General features: G+C 45.8%; 1 protein-coding gene across 1 annotated transcript in view; it reads right to left on the bottom strand.

Annotated features, from left to right (window-relative positions):
- The window catches only part of LOC137351742 (protein-lysine 6-oxidase-like), a 42,773-nt gene that overhangs the window by 5,050 nt on the left and 12,398 nt on the right, over positions 1–25,325 (bottom strand). Inside the window, exons 3-6 of the mRNA XM_068016528.1 lie at positions 15,635–15,772; positions 12,530–12,686; positions 10,321–10,416; positions 841–956 (exon numbers count right to left, since the gene is read on the bottom strand). Of these exons, the coding sequence (XP_067872629.1) occupies positions 841–956; positions 10,321–10,416; positions 12,530–12,686; positions 15,635–15,772 (507 nt within the window). The remainder of the gene's footprint in view (positions 1–840; positions 957–10,320; positions 10,417–12,529; positions 12,687–15,634; positions 15,773–25,325) is intronic.

The raw sequence follows: 25,325 nt of genomic DNA, 5'->3' as shown, positions 1-25,325 counted from the left end.
CACAGGAAGATGATAGTTCTATTAACACTGTGGGTCATTGTTTAATAGACCCCTTTTACCTTCTTTTTGGATTCAGGGATAGCCTGTACATCAAGAGAAAAGGAAAGATCACCAAATCGCAGCACAGGCAACATCTTATAGCTTTCAATGCTCGACAGAGTCACCAAGCACAATGGGTCAAGGAGAAGGGTCTGCAAATGGCCATCAATTCATAATCTGACTGCCCTTGTACATTGCATTAGGAAGAGGATGGAGCTGACGTTGAGTTCAGGGTTAAAGTAGTAAATCCAAACCAGTTGCAAGATAGACATGTCAGGCTGTGAATGGAAGGACACAGACATATCGAGCTGCTGCTCAGGTCAGTGGAGGGGTAGTCAAACAAATGCTTAAAATGAAGAAAGGTTAAATAGCAAAAGATTATTTTCACTGGTCAGTGAATCAATAGTGGGAATGCATAGACCCAGCATTCGTACTAGGAACATGAAAAGGGATCATTTTGATGCTAAGGATTATTGGATTATGGAATGTGTTACCCAAAGTAGTCACTGGAGACAAGTCAGTTACAGCAATTAAAAAGAAATTGAAAAGGAAAAATATTAAAGCGTTTGAGAAAATGGGATTAGAGTAGATAACTCCAATGAGGGAACTGACATTGGCACAAACATAATGGGCCAAACAGCAGCCTTCTGTCCTAACATTTCTATGGTTATATTAGTGGTCCCCATTATAAGAACCATGAAATACGTCAAATATTCTAAATAAAAGTCCTATTCCAGCCAATTGGGCCCCAATGTCCATAATCGATAAAGCTTCCTCTGCAGCTTAGCAAACAATACAAACCTTGTAATTCTGCAGTTCTTGGCTGACACATAGCTCCCAGTATAAAGAATATCACATCTGACCACATTGTTTGTCATAACTGACTCTGGAACCAGGAATCCCGGATTCACTGAAACCTATAACCAGAATGACAAGGATTAAAATTACGGAGCGAAAAAAAAAGTGTGGATAATTCAACCACAATGGTCAGTTGGTGACTGCACGACTCAGTGTAATACTGATTAGGAATATCTCAGATGCAACATAGTTCATCTCAGTTAGGACAGTAAAGGAACTATACTTGGCCTCAGTGTATCTTGGTTACAAAGTAGAAATTAGCCAGAGTTCTCACTCTTGATCGATATGCGATGCCTTGTGCTGCAAAGTGAGCATTCCAGGGAGAATGTGATCAGCCTCAGCTATGAAGCCCCGTTGACATTCCGAGTAATTATAATCCAACCTGCTGGGCAGTTTGGGTTTGCCACCCATTTTATACTCCTCCAAGCCAACGAAGAGTAAACTTAGGTAGGGTATAAAACAGGTGTAAGACCTGAACCCACTCAATGGATTAGGTTAAAATTAGCCTCTCAATATTTAGTATCACACTTGAAGGATTATCATTCATGTGAGGTATAAAGGTGGCTTGCACCTGTGGAAATCATACCCCATCAACCAGGGAACTGTCAGTAGAGTCAGTGACTCTGAAACCCATACTAAATGCCTGTGGAGACAGTCATGCTAGGCCCCCACCTGCCAAGAATGAGGCACATTAATTTTGTCAGGAACACTGATTTTAAACTGTTACCGGAGTGAGGGGAGAACTTGTTGAACAACTCAGCTGTGGCTGGAAAAGACATTTGCATATTAACAGACAGCGCTTGGAAGGACAAAGCGGCCATTTCCTGACATTCAACCCACAATGGACTTTTGATCACCAGACATTGACGGTAGGGGAGCTCGCATTCCAGATTAACTGCTAAAATGGCCAAATATACAAACAGACATGGTCAAACCAACTAGTCACATGACTAACCTGCTGAGCAAGCTGAATTTTTTGAATTTGTACAAACAGTTTGGGCAGAGTATCTGTTTGCTCCTGAACTAAGATCTCTCTCCTGTCTACTCCCATCTCTTTCTCACAAACCTCTAAATCCACTGAAGATGCATGAACTCCAAGAGAGAAAAGTCTCCTACAGCGAACAAGGTTTAAGAAGAATACTGGGCCCCAACGAAAAGAAAGATCTACCTACAATCAAGGACTCTGCAGGGAGCTCGAAGAACTGTAAGAACAACTCTTCAGATATTGCCTCAAACCTTTCCACTTTCTTTTTCTTCAACTCTTTTCTGTCTCTATTTGCATGCGTGTATCACATATGCATGCTAGTGTGGGCACATCGTGTGTCCGTAGGCATCAACTGAATTAGAGTTTAAGTTTAAATTGAATTAATTTCAACTTTTCTTCTTGAAACCTGAAAAAGCCTGTTTGTGCTGGTTTCTTTGCCTTATAATTGGAAAGCAGTGAACAAGGTTTCACCAAAGGGGAGCAAAAAACTCTGTTTAAAATTAAACTCTGTTACAGTAAGACCAGGTGAACGCTGAAAGAGAACCCTAGACCTCTTTCACCTGGTCGTAACAAGAGGAACTGAGAAAACTGCAAGGCAGAATCAAAAAATATCCTGAGGATTCTTTGATAAATTTGCTTTCATTACATTTTTACAGACAGAGAGGTGTACATTCTGCAGTGATTTTGCTCACCCCAAAAATACTGGGATCTAATAACATCCCATGGGTGCCAACTGGGGGATGAGCAGGTTTATGAAATGGATAGAATGAGAAAATCCCATTCAGTTCATAGAGCCCACTATTTCCATTACCTCAGGGTCTGGGGATCAAGCCCAAATCAGGGCATGATCCCAGTGTAATGCACGTTGCAGGTGCTTGAAGAGGCTGGCAGCAGGACCATGGCAAATTAGTTTGTCAGCCTCATTAGAATAGTGCCAGTGAGCTGCCAACACCATTTTCGGCACCCCAGAGGCAGCATGCCAGTCACGAGGGGGCAGCAACTTTGGCTAGCTCAGACAGCAGTTGAGGGCATGAAGAGTGTCTGGGAGAGGTTGTAGGCAATCTGTAATAATTGCCCACAGTTTTTGTGTGGAGCCTCTTGGTCACACAATATGGTAAGTAAAGAACGTGAACTTTACCTTTTCAGTAGCAGCCTCTAACAGGCACTTTGAGGACCCCTGGTTTGACTGTTGAACACCTGAAGAAATTGACCACAGCTTTCAGTGTTTCCTGCGGTCATTCACAGAGCAATTTGGCAAAGGAGCCCGAGACAAGAGCTAGGCCAACAATTTCCATATGCAATGGGTCTAACGCCAGTTTCCGGCGCATGCCCTAGATGCCTACTGAGCAGACCTAATCGATGTGGTGGGCAGTATGCTTCCAGCGGAGGAATAAGCATGCATGACATCCACCATATTGGAGCCTTAGGCCCCTGTTTTACACTCTGTAAAGCGGTTGCAGCGCCAATTACTTTCCAAGCTAAGATTTGCATGGAAATAAGTTTATTCTTTGCTGACCTTCAACATACAGCTTGCTAAAGACTTTGTTGATATTAGCCTTGTCAGCAGTTAGGGTACTATGATTTAGGAAGAAATCATTTTTTATACAGGGTAATTATCAGCCAACATTTCCACTCCTGATCACTGTCCAGTGATTGCAGCTGCAGTTATGTCTGGATGTCAGGTGAGGACAGAATCAGCCTCATATGCGATTTCACCCACAGTTAAGTACTCTGCCAACATTTACTGTCTAGGCTCATATGTGATGAATAATCGCTGGGGCATGGGCTGGAGACCAGCCAGCACCTGGGGAACCTGCACCCAAGTCAGAATCCACTCCTTCAGGCGAGTAGAGAAAACTGAAATAAATTAAAAATAAAGAACTGGCATTCTTTCATGCATTTGTCACATTTTTGCAGGCAGAGATGTGGATAGTCTATGTGAGATTCCTCACACCCCATGTCTGGGAGGCTACAGCAGCCTGTGAATGCCAATCATAAGTCTACTGCAACTTTCAGCAGGTTTTCTCCCCCTGTATCTTGCTGTCCTAGAAGGACTTAAACTGCAGCTGTGCTGTTACAATCCCAAGCCAAAAGAATTTGAATTCAATTAATTACTAAATTTGGAATAAAAAGCTAGTCTCAGTAATGATGATTGTGAAACTACCAGACTGTCATAAAACCTCATTTGGTTCATAACATCCTTCAGGAAGGAAATCTGCCGTCCTGACCCAGTCTGGTCTACATGTGACTCCAGACCCACAGCAATGTGGTCGACTCTTGACTGTCCTCTGAAATGGCCTAGCAAGCCACTTGTTTGAATCGGAACCACTACAAAAAATGTCAAAGAATAATAAAACCTGACGGACCACCTGGCATCAACCTAGGCACTGGAAACAACAAAGGCACACCCTGATCAGTTGACCCTGCAAAGTCCACCTCACTAAAACCTGAGGATTTGTGCCAAAATTGGGAGAGCTGTCCCACAGACGAGTCAAGCAACAATAGTCATACTCAACGAATCATACCTTACTGCCAATGCTCCAGACTCCTCCATCACCATTCCTGGGTATGCTCTGTCCAACCGGCAGGACAGACCAACCAGAGGTGGTGGTACAGAGGGATACAGTCGGGAGTGTGGTGCCCTGGGAGTCCTAAACATTGACTCTGGACCCCATGAATTCCCATGGCATCAGGTCAAACATGAGCAAGGAAACCTACTGCTGATTACCACCTACCTCCCTCCCTCAACTGATGAATCAATACTCCTCCATGTTGACCACCACTTGGAAGAAGCACTGAGGGTAGCAAGGGGATAGAATGTACTCTGGGTGGAGGCTCAATGTCCATCACCAAGAGTGGCTGGGTAGCACCACTACTGACCGAGCTGGCTGTTCTGAAAGACATTTCTGCCAGACTGGGCCTGTGGCAAGTGGAGAGAGAATTAACCAGAAGGAAAAGCCTATTTGACCTCCTCCTCACCAATCTACCTATTGCAGATCCATCTGTCCATGATAGTATTGGTAGGAGTAATCACCACACAGTTCTTGTGGAAATGAAGTCTTGTTGTTAATTGTATATCAATAATGTTTAATTATACGCAGGTTTCAGTCGCTGTGAGGCAACTATGGAGTGACCTCTCCATGGCGCATGCCTGGGCAAATTTATGGAGGTTGAGAGTTGCCCAGTCGTCAAAACCCCCCTCTCGGCCTTTCTGGTGGGGTCCAAAGGAGTGCAGGACACGACGTTTGGCACCAGTATGGCTGCAGGAACTGCCGGAAACATGCCAAAGGTGACACATGACCGCCTACGGGGTTCCGCTCCGGATTTTCTGTTAGGGTTTACTCCCTTAGCCTTGGTCTCTCCCGAGACGCCCACAAGGCAGTGGGGTTTGCCCGTCTAAGAGCGAAGTCCAAAGTACGGAAAGTCCTCATCAGAGAACTCCTCTTTGCTGACGATGCTGCTTTAACATCTCACACTGAAGAATGCCTGCAGAGTCTCATCGACAGGTTTGCGTCTGCCTGCAATGAATTTGGCCTAACCATCAGCCTCAAGAAAACGAACATCATGGGGCAGGATGTCAGAAATGCTCCATCCATCAATATTGGCGACCACGCTCTGGAAGTGGTTCAAGAGTTCACCTACCTAGGCTCAACTATCACCAGTAACCTGTCTCTAGATGCAGAAATCAACAAGCGCATGGGTAAGGCTTCCACTGCTATGTTCAGACTGGCCAAGAGAGTGTGGGAAAATGGCGCACTGACACGGAACACAAAAGTCCGAGTGTATCAGGCCTGTGTCCTCAGTACCTTGCTCTACGGCAGCGAGGCCTGGACAACGTATGCCAGCCAAGAGCGACGTCTCAATTCATTCCATCTTCGCTGCCTTCGGAGAATACTTGGCATCAGGTGGCAGGACTATATCTCCAACACAGAAGTCCTTGAAGCGGCCAACATCCCCAGCTTATACACACTACTGAGTCAGCGGCGCTTGAGATGGCTTGGCCATGTGAGCCGCATGGAAGATGGCAGGATCCCCAAAGACACATTGTACAGCGAGCTCGCCACTGGTATCAGACCCACCGGCCGTCCATGTCTCCGTTATAAAGACGTCTGCAAACGCGACATGAAATTGTGTGACATTGATCACAAGTCGTGGGAGTCAGTTGCCAGCATTCGCCAGAGCTGGCGGGCAGCCATAAAGACAGGGCTAAATTGTGGCGAGTCGAAGAGACTTAGTAGTTGGCAGGAAAAAAGACAGAGGCGCAAGGGGAGAGCCAACTGTGCAACAGCCCCAACAAACAAATTTCTCTGCAGCACCTGTGGAAGAGCCTGTCACTCCAGAATTGGCCTTTATAGCCACTCCAGGCGCTGCTTCACAAACCACTGACCACCTCCAGGCGCGTATCCATTGTCTCTCGAGATAAGGAGGCCCAAAAGAAAAAAAGAAAGAATACGCAGGTGAAGGGTGTTAATTAGGATCTTACTTGAGCACATATAAGGAGACACTAACTAAAACTGTGGAGGTTTGAGTAAGGAGCTACATGTTCGTAATCTTTTACTCTGCAAAATAAATGTAAGACAGAGTAAAGATTAGCTCCAGTTTCAACATTCAACAAGCTTTCTGGATTCGAACACCCATCTTCCCATCTTGACATTACCACCATTCTAAATGGGATAGATTCAGAACAGGTCTAGCAGCTCAAAACTTGGCATCCATGAGGCGCTGTGGGCCATCAGCAGCTACAGAATTGTATTAACCACAATCTGTAACCTCATGGCCCGGCATATCCTTCACTCTGCCATTAGAATCAAACCAGGGGACCAACCTGGTTCAATGAGGAGTGTAGGAGAGCATGCCAGGAGCAGCACCAGGAATTCCTAAAAGCGAGATGCCAACCTGCTGGAGCTACAACATAAGACTATACTCATGCTAAAGAGCAGAAGCAGCATGCTTGTACAGAGCGAAGCGATCCCACACAAATGGATCAGTTCAAAGCTCTGTAATTCTGCCATATCCAGTCATGAATGGTGGTGGACAATTAAAGAAATAACGAGGAGGAGGATCCAAAAACATCTCCTCCTCAAAGATGGAGGAGCCCAGCAAAAGCCAAGTCTGAAGCATGTGCAGCCACCTTCAGCCAGAAGCGACAAGTGGATGATCCATCTCAGCCTTTTCCTGAGGTCCCCAATGTCACAGATGCCAGTCATCAGCCAATTTAATTCACTCCACATGAGATCAAGAAACAGCTGAATGCACCAGATACAGCAAAGGCAAGGAGCCTTGACAACATCCCGGCTGTACTAGTGTAGACTTGTTCTCCAGAACTAGCTGTACTCCTAGCCAAGCTACAATATTGACATCCACCTGACAATGTGGTCAGGAACCAAGCAACCAATGTGGAAAATTGCCCAGATATGGCTTGTCCACAAAAAGCAGGAAAAATCTAATCTGGCCAATTACCACCCCATCAGTCTACTCTCAATCAACAAAGTGATGGAAGGTGTCATGGACCATACTATCAAGCAGCACTTACTCAGCAATAACCTGCTCACCAATTCTCAGTTTGGATTCTGCAAGGGCCACTTGGTTCCTGACCTCATTACAGCCTTGATCCAAACATGGGCAAAAAGAGCTGAATTCAAGAGGTGAGGTGAAAGTGACTGTCCTTGACATCAAGGCACATTTGACCGAATGTAGCATCAAGGAGCCCTAACAACATTGACGTCAATGGGAATCAAGGGAAAACTCTTCACAAGTTGGAGTTGTATCTAGCACAAAGGAAGATGGTTGTTGAAGGCCAATCATTTTAGTCCAAGGACATCACTGCAGGAGTTCTTTAGGGTATTGTCCTAGGCCCAACCATCTTTGGCTGCTTCATCAATTACCTTCCCTCCATCATAAGGTCAGAGGTGGGGATATTCACTGATGATTGTACAGTGTTCCATTTTTTTGCGACTCCTCAGTTACTGAAGTCCATGCCTGCATGCAGCAGGACCTAGACAACATTCAGACTTGGGCTGATAAGTGGCAAGTAACATTCGTGCCACACAAGTGCCAGGTAATGGCTATCTCCAACAAGAGAGAATTAAAACCATCTCTCCTTGATATTCAATGGCATTACCATCACTGAATAACCCACCATCAATATCCTAGGAGTTACTATTGACCAAAAACTTAACTGAACTAGCCATAGAAATATGACTGATGGGGTGTTAATTGGCTGGATTAGATTTTTCCTGCTTTCTGTGGACAAGCCATATAAATAGCCGTATAAAGCAGGTCAGAGGCTGGGCATTCTGTGGCAAGTTAACTCACCTCCTGACTTCCCAAAGCCTGTCCACTGTGTACAAAACACAAGTTATGAATGTGATGGAATACTCCCACTTGCCAAGATGAGTGCACTTCAACAACACTCAAGAAGCTTGACACCATCCAGGACAAAGTAGCCTGCATGATTGGCACCCCATGCACCACCTTCAACATTCACTCCCTCCACCACTAGTATACTGTGGCAGCAGTGCATACCATCTACAAGATGCACTGCAGCAACTTACTCCTTCGACAGCACCTTCCAAACCCACAACCTCTACCATTTAAAAAGGACATTGGCAGCAATGCATAGGACCACACCACCTGCAAGTTCCCCACCAAGTCACACATCATCCTGACTTGGAACTATATCACAATTCCTTCACTGGGTCAAAAACCTAGAACTCCCTTCCTAACAGCACTATGGGTGTACCTACACCACAAGGACTGCAGCGGTTCAATAAGGTGGCTCCCAACCACCTTCTCAAGGGCAATTAGGGAAGGACAATAAATGCTGGCCTTTTTAGTGACACTCACATCCCATGAACGAATTTTTTTAAAAGCCAAAATTGTAGAGATTAATGCAAAAGGGCATGGATCAATAGGAAGTTGCAAAGGGGGAAATAATCCCTCTGGCCTGCCAATGCCTTCACTCTCCCAAATAAAAACATGTAACAGTCTAAGAAAACAAAGAATAAATCTCTAATTCACACACCACCTCCTCCAGTGCACACATATACCCAACTCAATCCTTCTCATAGTTCAAACTAAAGCTGCTGACAAAGCTGAAGTACAATTAAGTTAATCATTCTTTTTAGTGATTTTCCTTCCCTAGATTTCAGAATATACTGTCAACTCAGAGGAGCTTATACATTAAAAAAAACCCTACAAGGTTTACCAAAACTCCAAATAAGTTTAATTGTTAAATTGCTAGCAGATCCAGGGAAACTCCAGTCTCCCTGGCCTGACCAGTTTTTTTTTTCATTTTCAGCTCATACACTGAAACAAATACATATATTACAGTAATATGCTAAAATATCAGGACAGAAAATTAATGGAAATTGACACTAAACTATTAATAAATACCCAAACACAATTTTACATTATTGATTAAAAAAAGCAGAGACAATAAAGAATAGTGGGGTGAGTACTAGCAAATACTCTGCACTAGCCTTTCATTTCTTTCTTCATGTTCACTGCTTAACGTTACTCTTTTTCTCTATTGCAATACTTTTGCTAGATTTAAAATCTCTGACTCACTGGATTTTTTTCTTTCTTGCATTCTCCATCCATTTTGGAAACATGAGCAACTACATATATTTTTTAATTGTCCTGTTTCAAAGCCCAGTTTTACAGCCAATCCAACTAAAGATTGAAGAAAGAATAAAAACTGTCCATTATTCATTAGGAGATCCAGGTTAATCAACACGTGTTTTTAAATACTTTCCTATTGTGAACCAAAGGTTGTAATGAGAAGCTAAATTGGAAAATTGTGATTAGATGGCATCAAGCATGGATTTTGAAAGCCTAGCAATTATAAGAATGACAGAAGATAGATGAGGAGTTTCACTGTTTTGTAATTCTGGGAATGAACTAGTAAGGGTAGCAGATGGTGCAATGAGTCTTGATTTGAACACAATGAGAATACAAAGGAAGAAGTGTGTTTTAAGATAGGGTAGTTGAAGGTTAAGAGGACCAAAAGAGAAGTTCACAGTGTTAATTGTATATTAATTGTTTTTAATTGTATACAGGTTGTGGGCATTAACTGAGTATTCACTTATATTCCTTTAAATAGGAATAGACAAACTGTGATGGTTGGGTGAGGAGGTGCATGTTCGTAATGTGTATCTCTAAATAAAAGCCTATAAAAAAAGCATGCAGATTGGCTCCAGTTCTATCCTTCACCACCAGGCTTTCTGGAATTTAACACATAGGACCACTGACTGTAATAGCATAAATTTTTTTTAAAAAGATAGACATACAAAAGAGAGGGGGAAGAAAGTGAGAGACACAGAAATAGGATTGGCAGCTAGAAGTGAGAGGAGGATTAGTTGTCAGACAAGCTTTTGCTTGTAACCCGTTTTTGTGATGCAGTTCCAGCGATAGGAAGAATTACATGACTTCAATACCTTCAGTATGTAGTTGCCGGGAACGACGTCTGTTATATCAATCCACTGGCAGTCAATATCTGCATTATATGTATCATAACAACCAGGACCTAATCCCTATTGGAAAAGTGAAAATTGTGAAAATTTAATCAAACCAATTATAAACGTACAGTTCTGAAATGTCTTTTTTAAAATAAAATCAGGGCACAAAGTCCCAAGGTTTTAACTTGGTCCATGGCGAGTAGTAATAGGGATGCTGAGGGGGCAAAGGAAATGGGGAAGCAGAGGGGGAAAACAAAATAAAAATCAGCCTGGGTTCTCTGGACTCCTGATTACTATGCAGCATTGAAAGTGTGTAGGTCTGCTTCTTTCTGCATATATATATTGAGTGAGAACAAAATCAAATTTGGTGGTGATGCCCTCCACAGTCAAATACCTTGCTGACACTCACTGGTCATGCTCATATAAGAGTGGTCAATTTGGTGAAGTGCCGGTACTTATGAAACTGTACCCCAGCAGGAGTCAGCAACTCCAACAAGGGGAATAAATTGATGGCCGTGAGTGTCTGGGAGGGGGTTCAAAGTACATTATATGGGAACATACAAATGACACACAATGTACTACAGGATTATTGATGAGTGAACAACACAGGAGCAGGTTAGAAAGGCCTTGTAGCTGGGACCCATACATACCAACCTGGAAACCCAGCAAAGGCAAAGCAGTAACCTCCCCACCCCAACTCCCCTCCCTGAAAAAAAAACTGTCAATTGAAACACATCCCTGAACATGGTCCTAAAACATGTAATTACACTAAGAATGCAGCAAGACATGGGCTTGTTGTAAATTAAACTGCAGGTATACCAAACACGTCGCATGTGCACAGTACACAGTGATAAATTGCAGGCATTCTTTCTCATTTCTTAGAAGAATAGAATCATATAGCACAGAAGGCAGCCAATCAGCCCTTTGTGCCTGTGCTGGCTCTTTGAGAGTATCCAATTAGTCCCACTCTCTTTACACATAGCACTGCAATGTTTTTTCTTTCCAAGTATATATCCAATTTGCTTTTGAAAAATACTATTGAATCTGCTTCCATCACCCTTTCAGGCAGTGCATTCCAGATCATCATAACTCAGTGTAATAAAATGTCTCCACATCTCCTTTCTGGTTCTTTTGCCAATGGCCTTATTTTTGTAGAGGAATTGAATACCACTGTGGATATCTATTGGTTCTCTTGGCAATTAAACCTGAATAAGAGGTAGGCCATTTAGGACTGAGACGAGAAGGAATATCTTCAATCAGAGAATGGTGAATCTTTGGAATCCTCTACCCCAGAGGGCTGTGGAAGCTCAATCATAGATTACATTCAAGACAGAGATCGATAGATTTCTAGATATTAAAGATATCAAGGGATATGGGGATAGTGTGGGAAAATGGCATAGAGGTAGAAGATCAACCATGATCTCGTTGATAGCAAAGCAAGCTCAAGAGGTCGAATGCCCTACTCCTGCTCCTATTTTCTATGTTCCTATGATTTGTAAATTGTTGCTTATACTGTTACCACACTGTCATGGAGACACTCTTCTCCCTCAGTTTATGTTGGCACTCTCCTCATCCCCCAAACCCCTGCCCCCATCATAAGCATTACTCCCCATCCCAATCTTCCTACTGCCACTCCTTGGTCCTCTCTCCCCTCTCATCCTTCAGTGCTGCTCTCATCTCCTAAGTGCTGCTGATTCTGTTCCAGCAGATTGAAAGCTACTGCCTGTAAGTGGGAATTTCTGATCTGAAGAGAATTCCCTCAGTGTGCAGTGATATTCAACATCCTGAAACAACAACAAGAAGTCAAAGCCTGGAGAAATGCTGAAGGGAGGACCCCAGTAGTATCAAGAGGAAGATCCTGGACCAGCGCTAATATTCATTATCAAATGCAGACAAAGACCTGAAAATACATGAAGCCTGGACAGTTGGCTTGTCTGTAGGAGAAAATCCAAGAGGCAAATTAAGTTAGACCTCCAAAAAAAGGAATGTTTGAGAGTGGGAGACACACTGTTGCAGTATGAGAGTCCTCTCTGTTACCATATTGTTTCTTTCTATCATGATACAGGAGTCTCAACATGCCGGAGGATGATGATTGGTTTTACCCATCTGACAGAAATACACACCTAATGGTTGGCGTATCCAAACCCATACTACCGTACAAGCTATCGATGCCATTGCATCTTTATACCTGAGTATGTGCTGTGCACGCATATCTCCTTCGATAGCCAGGGTCACATGTTGTGTCTTCCAGACAGAAGCTAGCTTTGTGCCCTTCAGCTACTTTCCTCTGTGTGGTGGCCTGTAACAGATCGTAATGGCTAAACTGATCCATACTGTGATAGTGCCTGAAGTGAAAGAAATTCATAGACAATGTGTTAGTATCTAGAAATGGATGCTTCCTGGTAGCTTACTGGATGAGTACAACTGTGGAATTGCGCCAAACAGATTGGGAACTTCAAAACTGGGTCTGTGCCAAGATAGCTCAGAGCTGGGACAGAGGATGGGACATTATAACTGACCTCAATGTCCCCGAGTTAGGGAGAGAAAACAAAATAACCGTGGTTGCTGCTCCTGATCCCTGTCCAATGACTACTGTTGGAAAAAGTATATGAATTTCAAGTCAGGGCTTGATTGGACTTTGCTGTGATGATCTTTATGGGTGAATATCCTGCTACAAGCATTCACCTGCAATAACTATATAGGTCTGATGCTGGAGGACTTCAGTTGGTCATGGAATGGTACCCCAGCATGGAGTGGAAAATGTAAAGGAAGGAATGGTCAGTTTCAATCCAGCTCCTAGTAAACACAAAGCCATAAAGTACCCATAATCCCAATACGAATTGGTAACAAGTTAGCTATCGCTCAGATAAACCACAGGATATGGACAACATGGATAATGGAGACAGTTACACTTCTGTGGTAGAGCTGCTTTTAGGCTCAGGTTAAGGCAATATGAAGGAGATGCTCTGTACTTGATTCTTGTTCTAGTTGACTGCAGAATATTTGATGAGAATGTGTTTAAATTTGTGCTGGCTATGTTCAAGATGTGTAAAGGTCATGGCTTTTCCAGTACAACCTGAGGTCTCTAGTGAGCTTAAAGTGTAGGTTAAAAGTTGCCCAGGGCTAAATGGCTCTGCATCAGCTCCTAGACCAATCTGAATTTGCAATCCAGATAAAATAAAATGGAACAGCTTCAGGACACAGGTAACTTTTTTCTATCAGTTACAGTGACCTTTTCCCATCAATGTCGCCACTGGAGCAGTCCTGGAAGAATTTAGATTCAAAACGGTGGAAAGGAAGTGGATTAAAAAAACACAAGGAATATTTGAAGAAGCACACTTTTTTCCCCATAAACATAGGGAGACTACTTTGAATTTCTTACCACTTAACAAATAAGTACACGAGTGATACTTAGTGGTAAAAGGACAGTACTGCATGATCATTCACCTTTTAAGAGCACAAACACTCACATATGTGCCTGTATGTGCATGGGAAAAGCTCAAATCTGAAATCTGCCCAAAGCTTTGCATTTTTCAGTCCCCTGAGACATGAGGCCTGTCAACTCTCCAGCACTACCTTGGCAATGCTGCTCATACAAACACTGCTGCTCATTCTCAGAACTCAATGCTTAAATATTTGTAATGTATGAAGGATCATTTTTCTTCCTAAGTGTTTAAATATGAGAATGCCAAAACTCCTGGTTAAACTTACAATGGGCAGGATCACTGAATGGTGGTGTATTTGATCTCTAAGTGGGCTTTGTTTGACCCTGGCTGAACTATTTAGCTGTAATCTCTTGCAGTCGCACAATGATTAATCATAGACAGAGGAAGAACTGTCAGAGAGACTGACCCAAGTGAACATAATGCAGCCTTTTGTTGGACAATATGCATCACTAATACCTACATTGAAAACCAAACTCATGCTATCCTTCCCTCCTGCCTGCAGTACTGAGACAAGAAAAAAATGGAACAGGTCATGAACAAAGCCACCACTGATTTGGGGTTTTCACTTCACAGTTTTATCTACATTCCTGTGAAAACTCCAAGTACCAATAAAACCAAAGCATACAACATAATAAGAATGAAATGTGATTTATTCAATCACCAAGTGTAAAGTAGCCCAGGTCAGAAAGCATCACTAACAATTTACAGAGCTCTGCTCAAATCACCCTGCTATAAAAACTGGCTACTCGACCCGAACCCGACTACATGTGTTGGGTTGGGTCGGGTCTATATTCAGAGTCCAGCATTCGGGCTCGGGTCGGGTCGGGTCGGGCTGGACAGTGCTGCTTCCAAGAAGTCATGGGATCAGGCTTACCCATGATTCCCCACAACTCCATCTGCAGGAATAGCCTGCTCCTGAAACGGATGAACGATATTCGGGTTGGATCGGGTCGGGTCAGGTGCGAAAAAAAAATTAAAGGACTCTGGCCTGGGTCAGGTTCAGGTTGGCTATGGTCAGGTCAGGCCTGGCCTGGGTCAGGTTTCAATTTTATACCCGAGCAGGCCTTTACCCTGCTTGAATCCCAACCCTTGCAGGACAATCATGGGGGCATCATTAGCTGTACCCCTAATATGAATCTAAAGTTCAACCGCCCAGCTGGAGAAGAATGTGCAAGGTGAATAACAGAATTTTTAAAAACTAGATGTTTACCATGTTTCAGAAACTTGAGGCCTCCCTAAAAACAATGTGTGAACACACCGTTTAAGAGGGTGAGATTCCTGTCTGAAGTAGCAGTATTTATAATTACAGCCTGGGCCATTCACCTGTGCTCCTCAGCAGATTTGCTGTTCCATGTGTCTCTGGGCTTCCATTCACAGTCTGCCTGACTCTGGAATATTGGCAAAGCTGGAATTTAGCCCTGTTTTCTGTTCTCTCCTGTCCACTAAAGAAAAGCAAAGGAATGCTTTAATGAAGCAAGGCTATCCAACATCAGTAGAAATGATAGGGTGCTGTTGAACCACAGCAACAATAGTGTGCATTGTGAAAAGTCATTTTCCAATTGCTCATAGTAACGTGTTTCAGATCAAGAGCTCAGTCCATGAGGTTTACGGATGAAGCTTAGCTTTCCACAACACAATATGCTGCATCTTACTTTGACTGTATCCTGGAAGCACAATCCTGCTTGGCAATGACTCTTGATAAGTTAATGCAATAGTAGCACTGGTCCCAAGGACTTATTTTACCCAGAAACTCATATGAACAACAGCAAAGGATGGAATAGACATGTTTAGAACACACTGGCAATTAATTTCCAGCCTGGAAGCAAACTTACATTCATAGTACTTACTGGTGACAACTGTGCCATTCCCAGGTATGGCGTGGTCTGTTGGGGAGAAAGTCAGCAGTCCCTTGATTTTTGACCCTTTGAGGGAAACGTAGAAGCACTCTAATGCTGAGGTCACTTGTTCTAGGACTATAGGCAGACCTAATGCAGGAAGACAGACATGCTTTAAGCACAGAATTATTTCCCAAAAAACAACTGTTATACGAGTAGGATAATTTTGAGCCAAGTATTCAAAAAGCACCACTCTTCCAATATAACTATACTTAGCTGAAATGACAACAGTTGTACAGAACCAAGAAAGTACAGCACATTTAAGGCATGCAGATGCAGACAGACAAAACAGGCCAGGGAGAGGTTTTGTGGCTTGATTTCTCACCTTTGCTTTGCTAACAAAAATGAATCGAAAACCTGAAGAACTACTTTCTCCATGTCATGAGACAGAAAAGTAAATAAAATTTAATTTGATATTTTAATTTAACATATTAATTTGATAAATCAGACTTTGAGTGTCCAGTTCAGAAATTGCTGGACATACTGGGAGAAATTTTCAAATTCACCACCTGGACAGTAAGTTGGCATCCACTGTGAAACCTAGCAGATTTTCATCCCATTGGACTCATTGGGGTGAAGTTGAAAATGACGCCCATTGTGAAAATTGGATTGTCCGATTTGATTGGTGAACCCATCAATTAATATTTACTTTGGGGTGGGAGCCAGCACATTACTCAACTTAAGTTTTGTTAAGTTGTTTGAAAGCTTTACATTCTACCACTCCTTGATGGCTGAGGACGATCCATACAGACCATTGGCTGAGAACCTATGTCGCTACTGAGTGCAGGAGCTCTGTGGCACTCAACCAGCCCCTGGCCAGATATGACGACTCCCAGCAGTTTCATGTCATTGCTCCCTCCAGAGGCAACTACTTCCTTAGCCAAATCTCAACTCTACTGCAAGCAGCAGCAGCATCTCAGTCTACAATGCTTATTTTTTATTTCCAAAATATACTTTATTCATAAAAATCTGTAAAAAATACATCACCAAACAGTTTCAAACAGCACCAAGTCAAAAATTACTAACAGTGCAAAGGAGGTCCATTTGCTTCATTACAATCATGAGTTGCCTCACAAACCCTTCCATTTCACATTTGTCATGCCAATTACATTTTTACATTTTACAGCAAATGAAAATTTTCCCGATACAATTCGAGGGGTTTCCCATGGATCCAGCCCCTCAGTTCAGCTTGGTGGGGGGACCTTACACTGTGGTCTTTCCCCATTGAGCCTTTGCTGCGGCTGCCCCAAGCTTTAGTGCGTCCCTCAGCATGTAGTCCTGGACCTTGGAATGAGCCAGTCTACAACTTTCGGTCGTGGACAACTTTATGCGCTGGAAGACCAGCATGTTTCGGGCAGACCAAAGGGCATCTTTCACCGAATTGAGAGTCCTCCAGCAGCAGTTGATGTTTGTCTCAGTGTGCGTCCCTGGGAACAGCCCGGAGAGCACAGACTCCTGTGTTACAGAGCTGCTTGGGATGAACCTCGACAAAAACCACTGCATCTCTTTCCACACCTGCTTTGCAAAGACACATTCCAGAAGGAGGTGGGCAACTGTCTCTTCCCCACCACAGCCACTGTGGGAGGGGGTGAGACTTCGGGCGTGCAGGAAGGATCTGACGGGGAGGGCTCTTCTCACCACCAGCCAAGCTACATCTTGGTGCTTGTTTGAGAGTTCTGGTGATGAGGCATTCTGCCAAAATGACTTTGGAGGTCTGCTCGGGGAACCATCCGACAGGATCCACCGTCTCCTTTACCCGTAGGGCCTTGAGGACATTCTGTGCAGACCACTGCCTGATGGATAGGGAGTCAAAGGTGTTTTCCCACAGAAACTGCTCCACGAAATTTAGGTGGTAGGGCACGGTCCAACTGGATGGAGCGTTCCTTGGCAATGTGACCAGGCCCATCCTTTGCAACACCGGGGACAGATAGAACCTCAGCACGTAGTGACACTTGGAGTTTGCATACTGAAGGTCTACACACAGCGTGATGCAGCCGCACACGAAGGTGGTCATCAGGACGAGGGCGATGTTGGGTAAGTTTTGTCCACCCTTATCCAGAGGTTTGAACATCATGTCCCTCCGGACCCGGTCCATTTTAGATCCCCAGATGAAGCGGAAAATGGCTCGGGTGACCGCCACAGCGCAGGAGTGGGGTATGGGCCAGACCTGTGCCACGTACAGCAACAATGTGAGCGCCTCGCCCCTGATAACCAGGTTCTTACCTACAATGGAGAGAGATCGCTGCCCCCACAAGCTCAACTTGTGTTGTACCTTGGCTACTCGCTCCTCCCAGGTTTTGGTGCACGCCCCGGCCCTTCCGAACCATATCCCCAGCACCTTCAGGTAGTCAGACCTGACGGTGAAGGGGACAAAGGATCGGTCAGCCCAGTTCCCAAAGAACATGGCCTCGCTCTTGCCGTGGTTAACTTTGGCTCCCGAGGTCAGTTCGAACTGGTCGCAGATGCTCATCAGTCTGCGCACGGACAGCGGATCCGAGCAGAAGACGGCGACGTCATCCATGTACAGGGAGGATTTAACCTGATTGCCTCCACTGCCTGGGATTGTCACCCCTCTTATGCTCGCATCCTTCCTAACAGACTCAGCAAAGGGTTCAATACAGCAAACAAACAAGACCGGGGAGAGAGGACAGCCCTGTCTGACTCCAGATTGGTTCGGGAAACTTTCCGATTCCCACCCATTGATTGAGACTGCACTACTGATGTTTGTGTAGAGCAGTTTGATCCAATTGCAGATTCCCTCACCAAACCCCATTTTGGAAAGCACGTCCATCATGTAGGTGTGCAATATCCTGTCAAAAGCCTTCTCCTGGTCCAGGCTGATGAGGCAGGTGTCCACCCTCCTGTCCCGCACATAGGCGATCGTATCCCTGAGTAGCGCGAGACTATCAGAGATCTTCCTGCCGGGTACAGTACAGGTCTGATCAGGGTGGATCACCGACTCCAGAGCAGACTTGACTCGACCGGCTATGACTTTGGACAGAATCTTGTCGTCAACATTAAGCAGTGAGATGGGCCGCCAATTTCTGATTTCTGCCCTCTCCCCCTTCCGCTTGTAGATGAGGGTGATGATGCCTTTCCTCATGGATTCTGACATGCTGCCGGCCAAGAGCATACTCACGTATACTTCCAGCAGGTCCGGGCCGACCCAATCCCACAGGGCCGAGCACAACTCAACTGGTGAGCCGTCGCTTCTGGGAGTTTAACTCGTCTCGAAGGACTCAACGGCCTTTGTCAGCTCATCCAGAGTTAGCGGCTTGTCCAGTCTCTCCCTCTTGCTGTCATCCAAAACCTCTGTGATAGATGACAGGAAGGACTGGGAGGCTCTGCTGTCTGTGGGCTTCGCGTCATACAGCCCAGCATAAAAGGATTTGCTGAACCTTAGTATGTCGGATTGCGCAGACGTTACCGAGCCATCCTCTTCCTTCAGGCTGCTGACAACAGAGCTCTGTCTCTGTACTTTTTGGAAGAAGTAACGTGAGCATGTCTCATCCTGCTCGATGGAGCAGACTCTGAACCTGAAGATGATTTTGGAGGCCTCCGTGGCAAAGAGTGAGGCCTGCTGGCTCTTCACCTCTTGGAGGTCCTCCTTGACCTCGACCCCCATCGACTGCAGCTGGAGCAGATTTTGCATAATTTTCTGGAGTTGGGACATTTCCCTCTGTGTCTCTCTCGCCCTCTGAACACCTTTGCGGATAAAGAACCTCTTGATGTTCTCCTTGATCGCTTCCCACCAGTGAACTGGAGACTCAAAGAGGGGTTTCACGGTCCTCCAACCTTTGTAATCCCTTTTGAGTTCCTCAACGTTCTCTGGGGTTAGAGTGTAGCATTGAGCTTCCATGTACCCCTGCCAACCCGCTGGTCGTCCTGTAAGTGACAGTCAGCCAGTAAGAGGCAGTGGTCGGAGAAGAACACCGGCTTGACGTCGGTGGATCCGACCATGACAGCACGGGACACAAACAGGAAGTCAATCCTGGAACGGGCAGACCCGTCCGATCTTGACCATGTGTATCTGCGCTGCACTCCGTCTGCAGGTTTGCTGAAGAAGTCGTGCAGTTTGGCATCTTTTACTGTTTCTATTAGGAATCTGGACGTAGTGTCCAGTTTGCGGTCGTCTCTGCCGGATCGTCCAGCTGCATCGATGATGCAGTTGAAGTCATCGCCTAGGATGACCGGCCTGGACATCACCAGCAGCAGTGGGAGCTGCTGGAAGACGGTCAGCCGCTCGCTGCATTGAACCGGGGCGTACACGTTGATCAACCGGAGCGGTTCGTTGTTGTACATTACGTCTGCTACGAGGAGGCGAACGCCCACCACCTCCTTAACTTCGGAGATGGTGAAGTTACCTCCCCGCAGCAGAATACCCAGGCCGGAGGAACGGCAATCATTACCCCCTGACCAGATCGATGGCCCGTGGGACCACCATCGCGACCACTGCCTGTAGGTGTTGAGGTGTGGTATTCCACACTCCTGCAGAAACAGTAGGTCGGCTTTGACCTTGGCGAGGTAATCCAAGGTTGAAACACATTGCGTAGTGGATTTAATGCTATGCGGATTAATGGAAGCAATCCTTATACCCATTTTTTTAAAGTTAGTTGTTGCTTCCCATACCATTTGTCCTTGCTAGTCCCAGTCCTTCAGGATGTTCCTGCATACCCATAGTGTGCACAAGCTGTTTCACATTTGTTGGGCTCAGAAACCCCTCCTGGTTTTCATGCAGGGTTTGTTCCGCTGGGGTGACATCGGAGGGGTCTTGTAAGCAGCAAGGATTGGGTTATCCTCTGCTGTTCCCCTCTGTTCCTCCTCGAAAACATCAACGCTCCCGGCTTCCCGGAGCTGAGGTGCACCAGACGTGTCTTTGCTCTCGGTGTCCTGGAGCTGGGATGCGCTGGCCATGTCGTTCGGTGTGGCGCTTTGGGGTTGGGGCATGCCAGGCCCATCACAGCTTCCAGTGCCTGGGGGCTGGGGGGGCTTGATCTTCCAGCTCTTTTGAGTTCTGTCACCTCTTTTGAAGGGGCCGTCGTTCCAGCACTTCCTCGTCCAGTGAAGAGGAGCTGCTATAGTCTGTCTCAGACGGTAACCTCCTCTTGCCACTGGTTTGGGTGGTGGCCTGTTCCGCTTTTGGAGGTCTTTTCTTTGTGGTTCTCCTTTGTACCACTTGCCACTGACCTGTTTGTCCATCTGCTGCCTCCTCCTCCGTTGATTCTGTCTGTGGAGGAGGGGTTTCCGGGCGCAGGGTAGGTGCTGGGTCACTGGTTTCAGCTGCCTCCCCCTTCTTCTCAGGGATACTTTCCTCGTTGCGGAGAAGGTTGCTTGTCTCCTTTCGAGCACAGTCTACAGTGCTGCAATTGGCTACAGTGCCACAGGCATGCACCATACAAGTAGCAGATGATAGCCATACAAGCCACACTTTACTGTGCACCAAATTAGCATTAAAAAAATATTCTGCGATCCACTTTTTAGCGCTCTGTTAGATGAACTGTAGCTTTTCTCTGCCGTCAACCTGTGATGTACTTGACCTGGGAGTGCTTGTTGAGGCAGTCTAAAAGGAGCTTTACTCTGTATCTAACTCATGCTGTACCTAATCTGGAAGTGTTTGATGCTGTCACAGGTTGCCTGATTTGGGGATATGTTCCAGTGCCCAGCTTGAACATGTCTCACACCTTGATGAGAACAGAAAACAAAAACATTTTGTAAAAAACTGTTATTTGGACATTAACCTGTTTTGTTCACTGTTAGTGTGGATTTGGGGAATTAATTTGGTCGAGCAATCAAAAAATAAGCTTTTTTTCTTGAAAAACTCACTTGTTCATTGAAAGGAAAAATCTAGTAGTTAGTTTTGAATCTTAAAATGAAAAACTGTTGGTTATTTATCAACCTGTTACCACAATATTATATAACGGGCATCATCACACTGCCAGATATCCAGCCAAAGCTTAATGATGTGAAGAGAGGTAAATATACCAAGAGCAGCTTTTTCCGAGAACATTATCAGACAGTAACTGTGGTTGGGGATGGGACTGTGGCCAGGGAACAGTGGCTATAAGGTGAAGAAGAAACAGGGAGCATGTGAGATTTGGGAGCACATACAGAAGGCAAGTCTGCTTGGTGACCTGGTATGTTTACAGCAGTGCTACACTGCTGACCCCAAAGAGTGTTGAGGAACTCAAAAGGGATTACAAAGGTTGGAGGACCGTGAAACCCCTCTTTGAGTCTCCAGTTCACTGGTGGGAAGCAATCAAAGAGGACATCAAGAGGTTCTTCATCCACAAAGGTGTCCAGAGGGCGAGAGAGAGACACACAGAGGGAAATGTCCCGACTCCAGAAAAGTATGCAAAATCTGCTCCGGCTGCAGTCGATGGGGGTCGAGGTCAAGGAGGAGCTCCAAGAGGTGAAGAGCCAGCAGGCCTCGCTCTTTGCCACGGAGTCCCCAAAATCATCTTCCGGTCCAGAGTCCGCTCCATTGAGCAGGATGAGACGTGCTCGCGTTACTTCTTCCAAAAGGTACACACAGAGAGCTCTGTTATCAGCAGCCTGAAGGAAGAGGATGGCTCGGTAACGTCTTCGCAGTCCGACATACTAAGGATCAGAAAATCCTTTTATGCTAGGCTGTATGACGCGAAGCCCACAGACAGCAGAGCCTCCCAGTCCTTCCTGTCATCTATCACAGAGGTCTTAGATGACAGCAGGAGGGAGAGACTGGACAAGCCGCTAACTCTGGACGAGCTGACAAAGGCCGTCGAGTCCTTCGAGACGAGTAAAACACCCAGAAGCGACGGCTTACCGGTCGGGTTGTACTCGGCCCTGTGGGACTGGGTCGGCCCGGACCTGCTGGAAGTATACGAGAGTATGCTCCTGGCCGGCAGCATGTCAGAATCCATGAGGAAAGGCATCATCACCCTCATCTACAAGCGGAAGGGGGAGAGGGCAGAAATCAGAAATTGGCGGCCCATCTCACTGCTTAATGTTGACGACAAGATTCTGTCCAAAGTCATAGCCGGTCGAGTCAAGTCTGCTCTGGAGTTGGTGATCCACCCTGATCAGACCTGTACTGCACCCAGCAGGAATATCTCTGATAGCCTCGCCAACGCGAGGGATACGATCACCTACGTATAGGACAGGAAGGTGGACACCTGCCTCATCAGCCTGGACCAGGAGAAGGCTTTTGACAGGATATCGCACACCTACATGATGGACGTGCTTTCCAAAATGGGGTTTGGGGAGGGAATCTGCAATTGGATCAAACTGCTCTACACAAACATCAGTAGTGCAGTCTCAATCAGTGGGTGGGAATCGGAAAGTTTCCCGAACCAATCTGGAGTCAGATAGGGCTGTCCTCTCTCCCCGGTCTTGTTTGTTTGCTGTATTGAACCCTTTGCTGAGTCTATTAGGAAGGATGCGAGCATAAGAGGGGTGACAATCCCAGGCAGCGGAGGCACTCAGGTGACAACCTCCCTGTACATGGATGACGTCGCCGTCTTCTGCTCGGATCCGCTGTCCGTGCGCAGACTGATGAGCATCTGCGACCAGTTCGAACTGACCTCGGGAGCCAAAGTTAACCACGGCAAGAGCGAGGCCATGTTCTTTGGGAACTGGGCTGACTGATCCTTTGTCCCCTTCACCATCAGGTCAGACTACCTGAAGGTGCTGGGGATATGGTTCAGAAGGGCCGGAGCGTGCACCAAAACCTGGGAGGAGTGAGTAGCCAAGGTACAACAAAAGTTGAGCATGTGGGGGCAGCGATCTCTCTCCATTGTGGGTAAGAACCTGGTCATCGGGTGCGAGGCGCTCACGTTGTTGCTGTACGTGGCGCAGGTCTGGCCCATACCCCACTCCTGCTCTGTGGCAGTCACCCGAGCCATTTTCCGCTTCATCTGGGGATCTAAAATGGACCGGTCCGGAGGGACACTATGTTCAAACCTCTGGATAAGGGCGGGAATAATGTACCCAACGTGGCTCTCATCCTGATGACCACCTTAGTGTGCGGCTGCATCAAGCTGTGTGTAGACCTCCAGTACGCAAACTCCAAGTGTCACTACGTGCTGAGGTTCTATCTGTCCCCGGTGTTGCGAAGGATGGACCTTTGACCACCGATCCATCAGGCAGTGGTCTGCAGGGAATGTCCTCAAGGCCCTACAGGAAAAGGAGACGGTGGATCCTGTCGGATGGTTCCCCGAGCAGACCGCCAAAGTCATTTGGCAGAATGCCTCATCACCAGAACTTTCAAACAAGCACCAAGATGTAGCTTAGCTGGTGGTAAGAACAGCCCTCCCAGTCAGATCCTTCCTGCACGCCCAAAGTCTCGCCCCCTCCGCGCAATGCCCCCGCGGTGACTCTGGTGGGGTAGAGACGGTTGCCCACCTCCTCCTGGAATGTGTCTTTGCAAAGCAGGTGTGGAAAGAGATGCAGTGGTTTTTGTCGAGGTTCATCCCAAGCAGCTCTGTAATACAGGAGTCTGTGCTCTGCGGGCTGTTCCCAGGGACGCACACCGAGACAAACATCAACTGCTGCTGGAGGACTCTCAATTCGGTGAAAGACACCCTTTGGTCTGCCCGAAACTTGCTAGTCTTCCAGCGCAAAGAGTTGTCCAACCGAATGTTGTAGATTGGCACATTCCAAGGTCCAGGACTACGTGCTGAGGGACGCACTAAAGCTTGGGGCAGCCGCAGCAAAGGCTCAATGGGGAAAGACCACAGTGTAATAAGGTTCCCCCACCAAGTTGAACTGAGGGGCTGGATCCATGGGAAATCCCTTGAACTGTATCGGGAAAATTTTCATTTGCTGTAAAATGTAAAAATGTAATTGGCATGACAAATGTGAAATGGAAGGGTTGTGAGGCAACTCATGATTGTAATGAAGCAAACGGACCTCCTTTGCACTGTTTGTATTTTTTGACTTGGTGCTGTTTGAAACTGGTAATGTAATTTTTACATATTTTTATGATTAAAGTATATTTTGGAAATTTAAAAAAACTGTGCTTTTTGCATTATCAAAAGATAAGTGCTGCTTAAAGGCTGTCTGCAATGGTCCAAAACCATTAGATGGGGCACACTTAGTACCTGCAATATTCTGCATGAAGTGCTCCAATCCATGGTATTTGACACATAGAAGCTAGGCATTATTCTTTTTCTCATTCATGGATTGTTAACATCACTGGCAAGGCTAGCATTTGTTGCCCATCACCAATTGCCCTTAAGTAGTTGGTAGTGAGCAACCTTCTTGAACCACTACAGTCCATCTAATGTAGGTACACCTAAAGTGCTTTTGGGGAGGGAGTTCCAGGATCTTGAACCAGTGGCAATCAACAAACAGCAATATAGTTCCAAGCCAGGATGGTGTGTGGCTTGGAAGAGAAGTTATAGGTGGTGGTGTTCCCATGTGACTGCTGCCCTTGTCCTTCCAAGTGGTAGAGGTCATGGGTTTGGAAGGTACTATCGAAGGAGGCTTGGTGAGTTGCTGCAGTGCATCTTGGAAATGGAACACACTGCTGCCATTGTGCGCTGGTGGTGGTGGAGGGAGCGAATATCTAAGGTGGCAGATGGAGTACTTATCAAGCAGGCTATTTGTCCTGGATGTTTCAAGCTTTCCAAGTGTTGTTGGAGCTGCACTCATCTAAGCAAGTGGA

The sequence above is a fragment of the Heterodontus francisci genome, chromosome 36, assembly GCF_036365525.1.
Source record: "Heterodontus francisci isolate sHetFra1 chromosome 36, sHetFra1.hap1, whole genome shotgun sequence".
Taxonomy (NCBI): domain Eukaryota; kingdom Metazoa; phylum Chordata; class Chondrichthyes; order Heterodontiformes; family Heterodontidae; genus Heterodontus; species Heterodontus francisci.
Note: the sequence above shows the minus strand (reverse complement) of the source record. Positions and strands in the feature narration are given on the sequence as shown.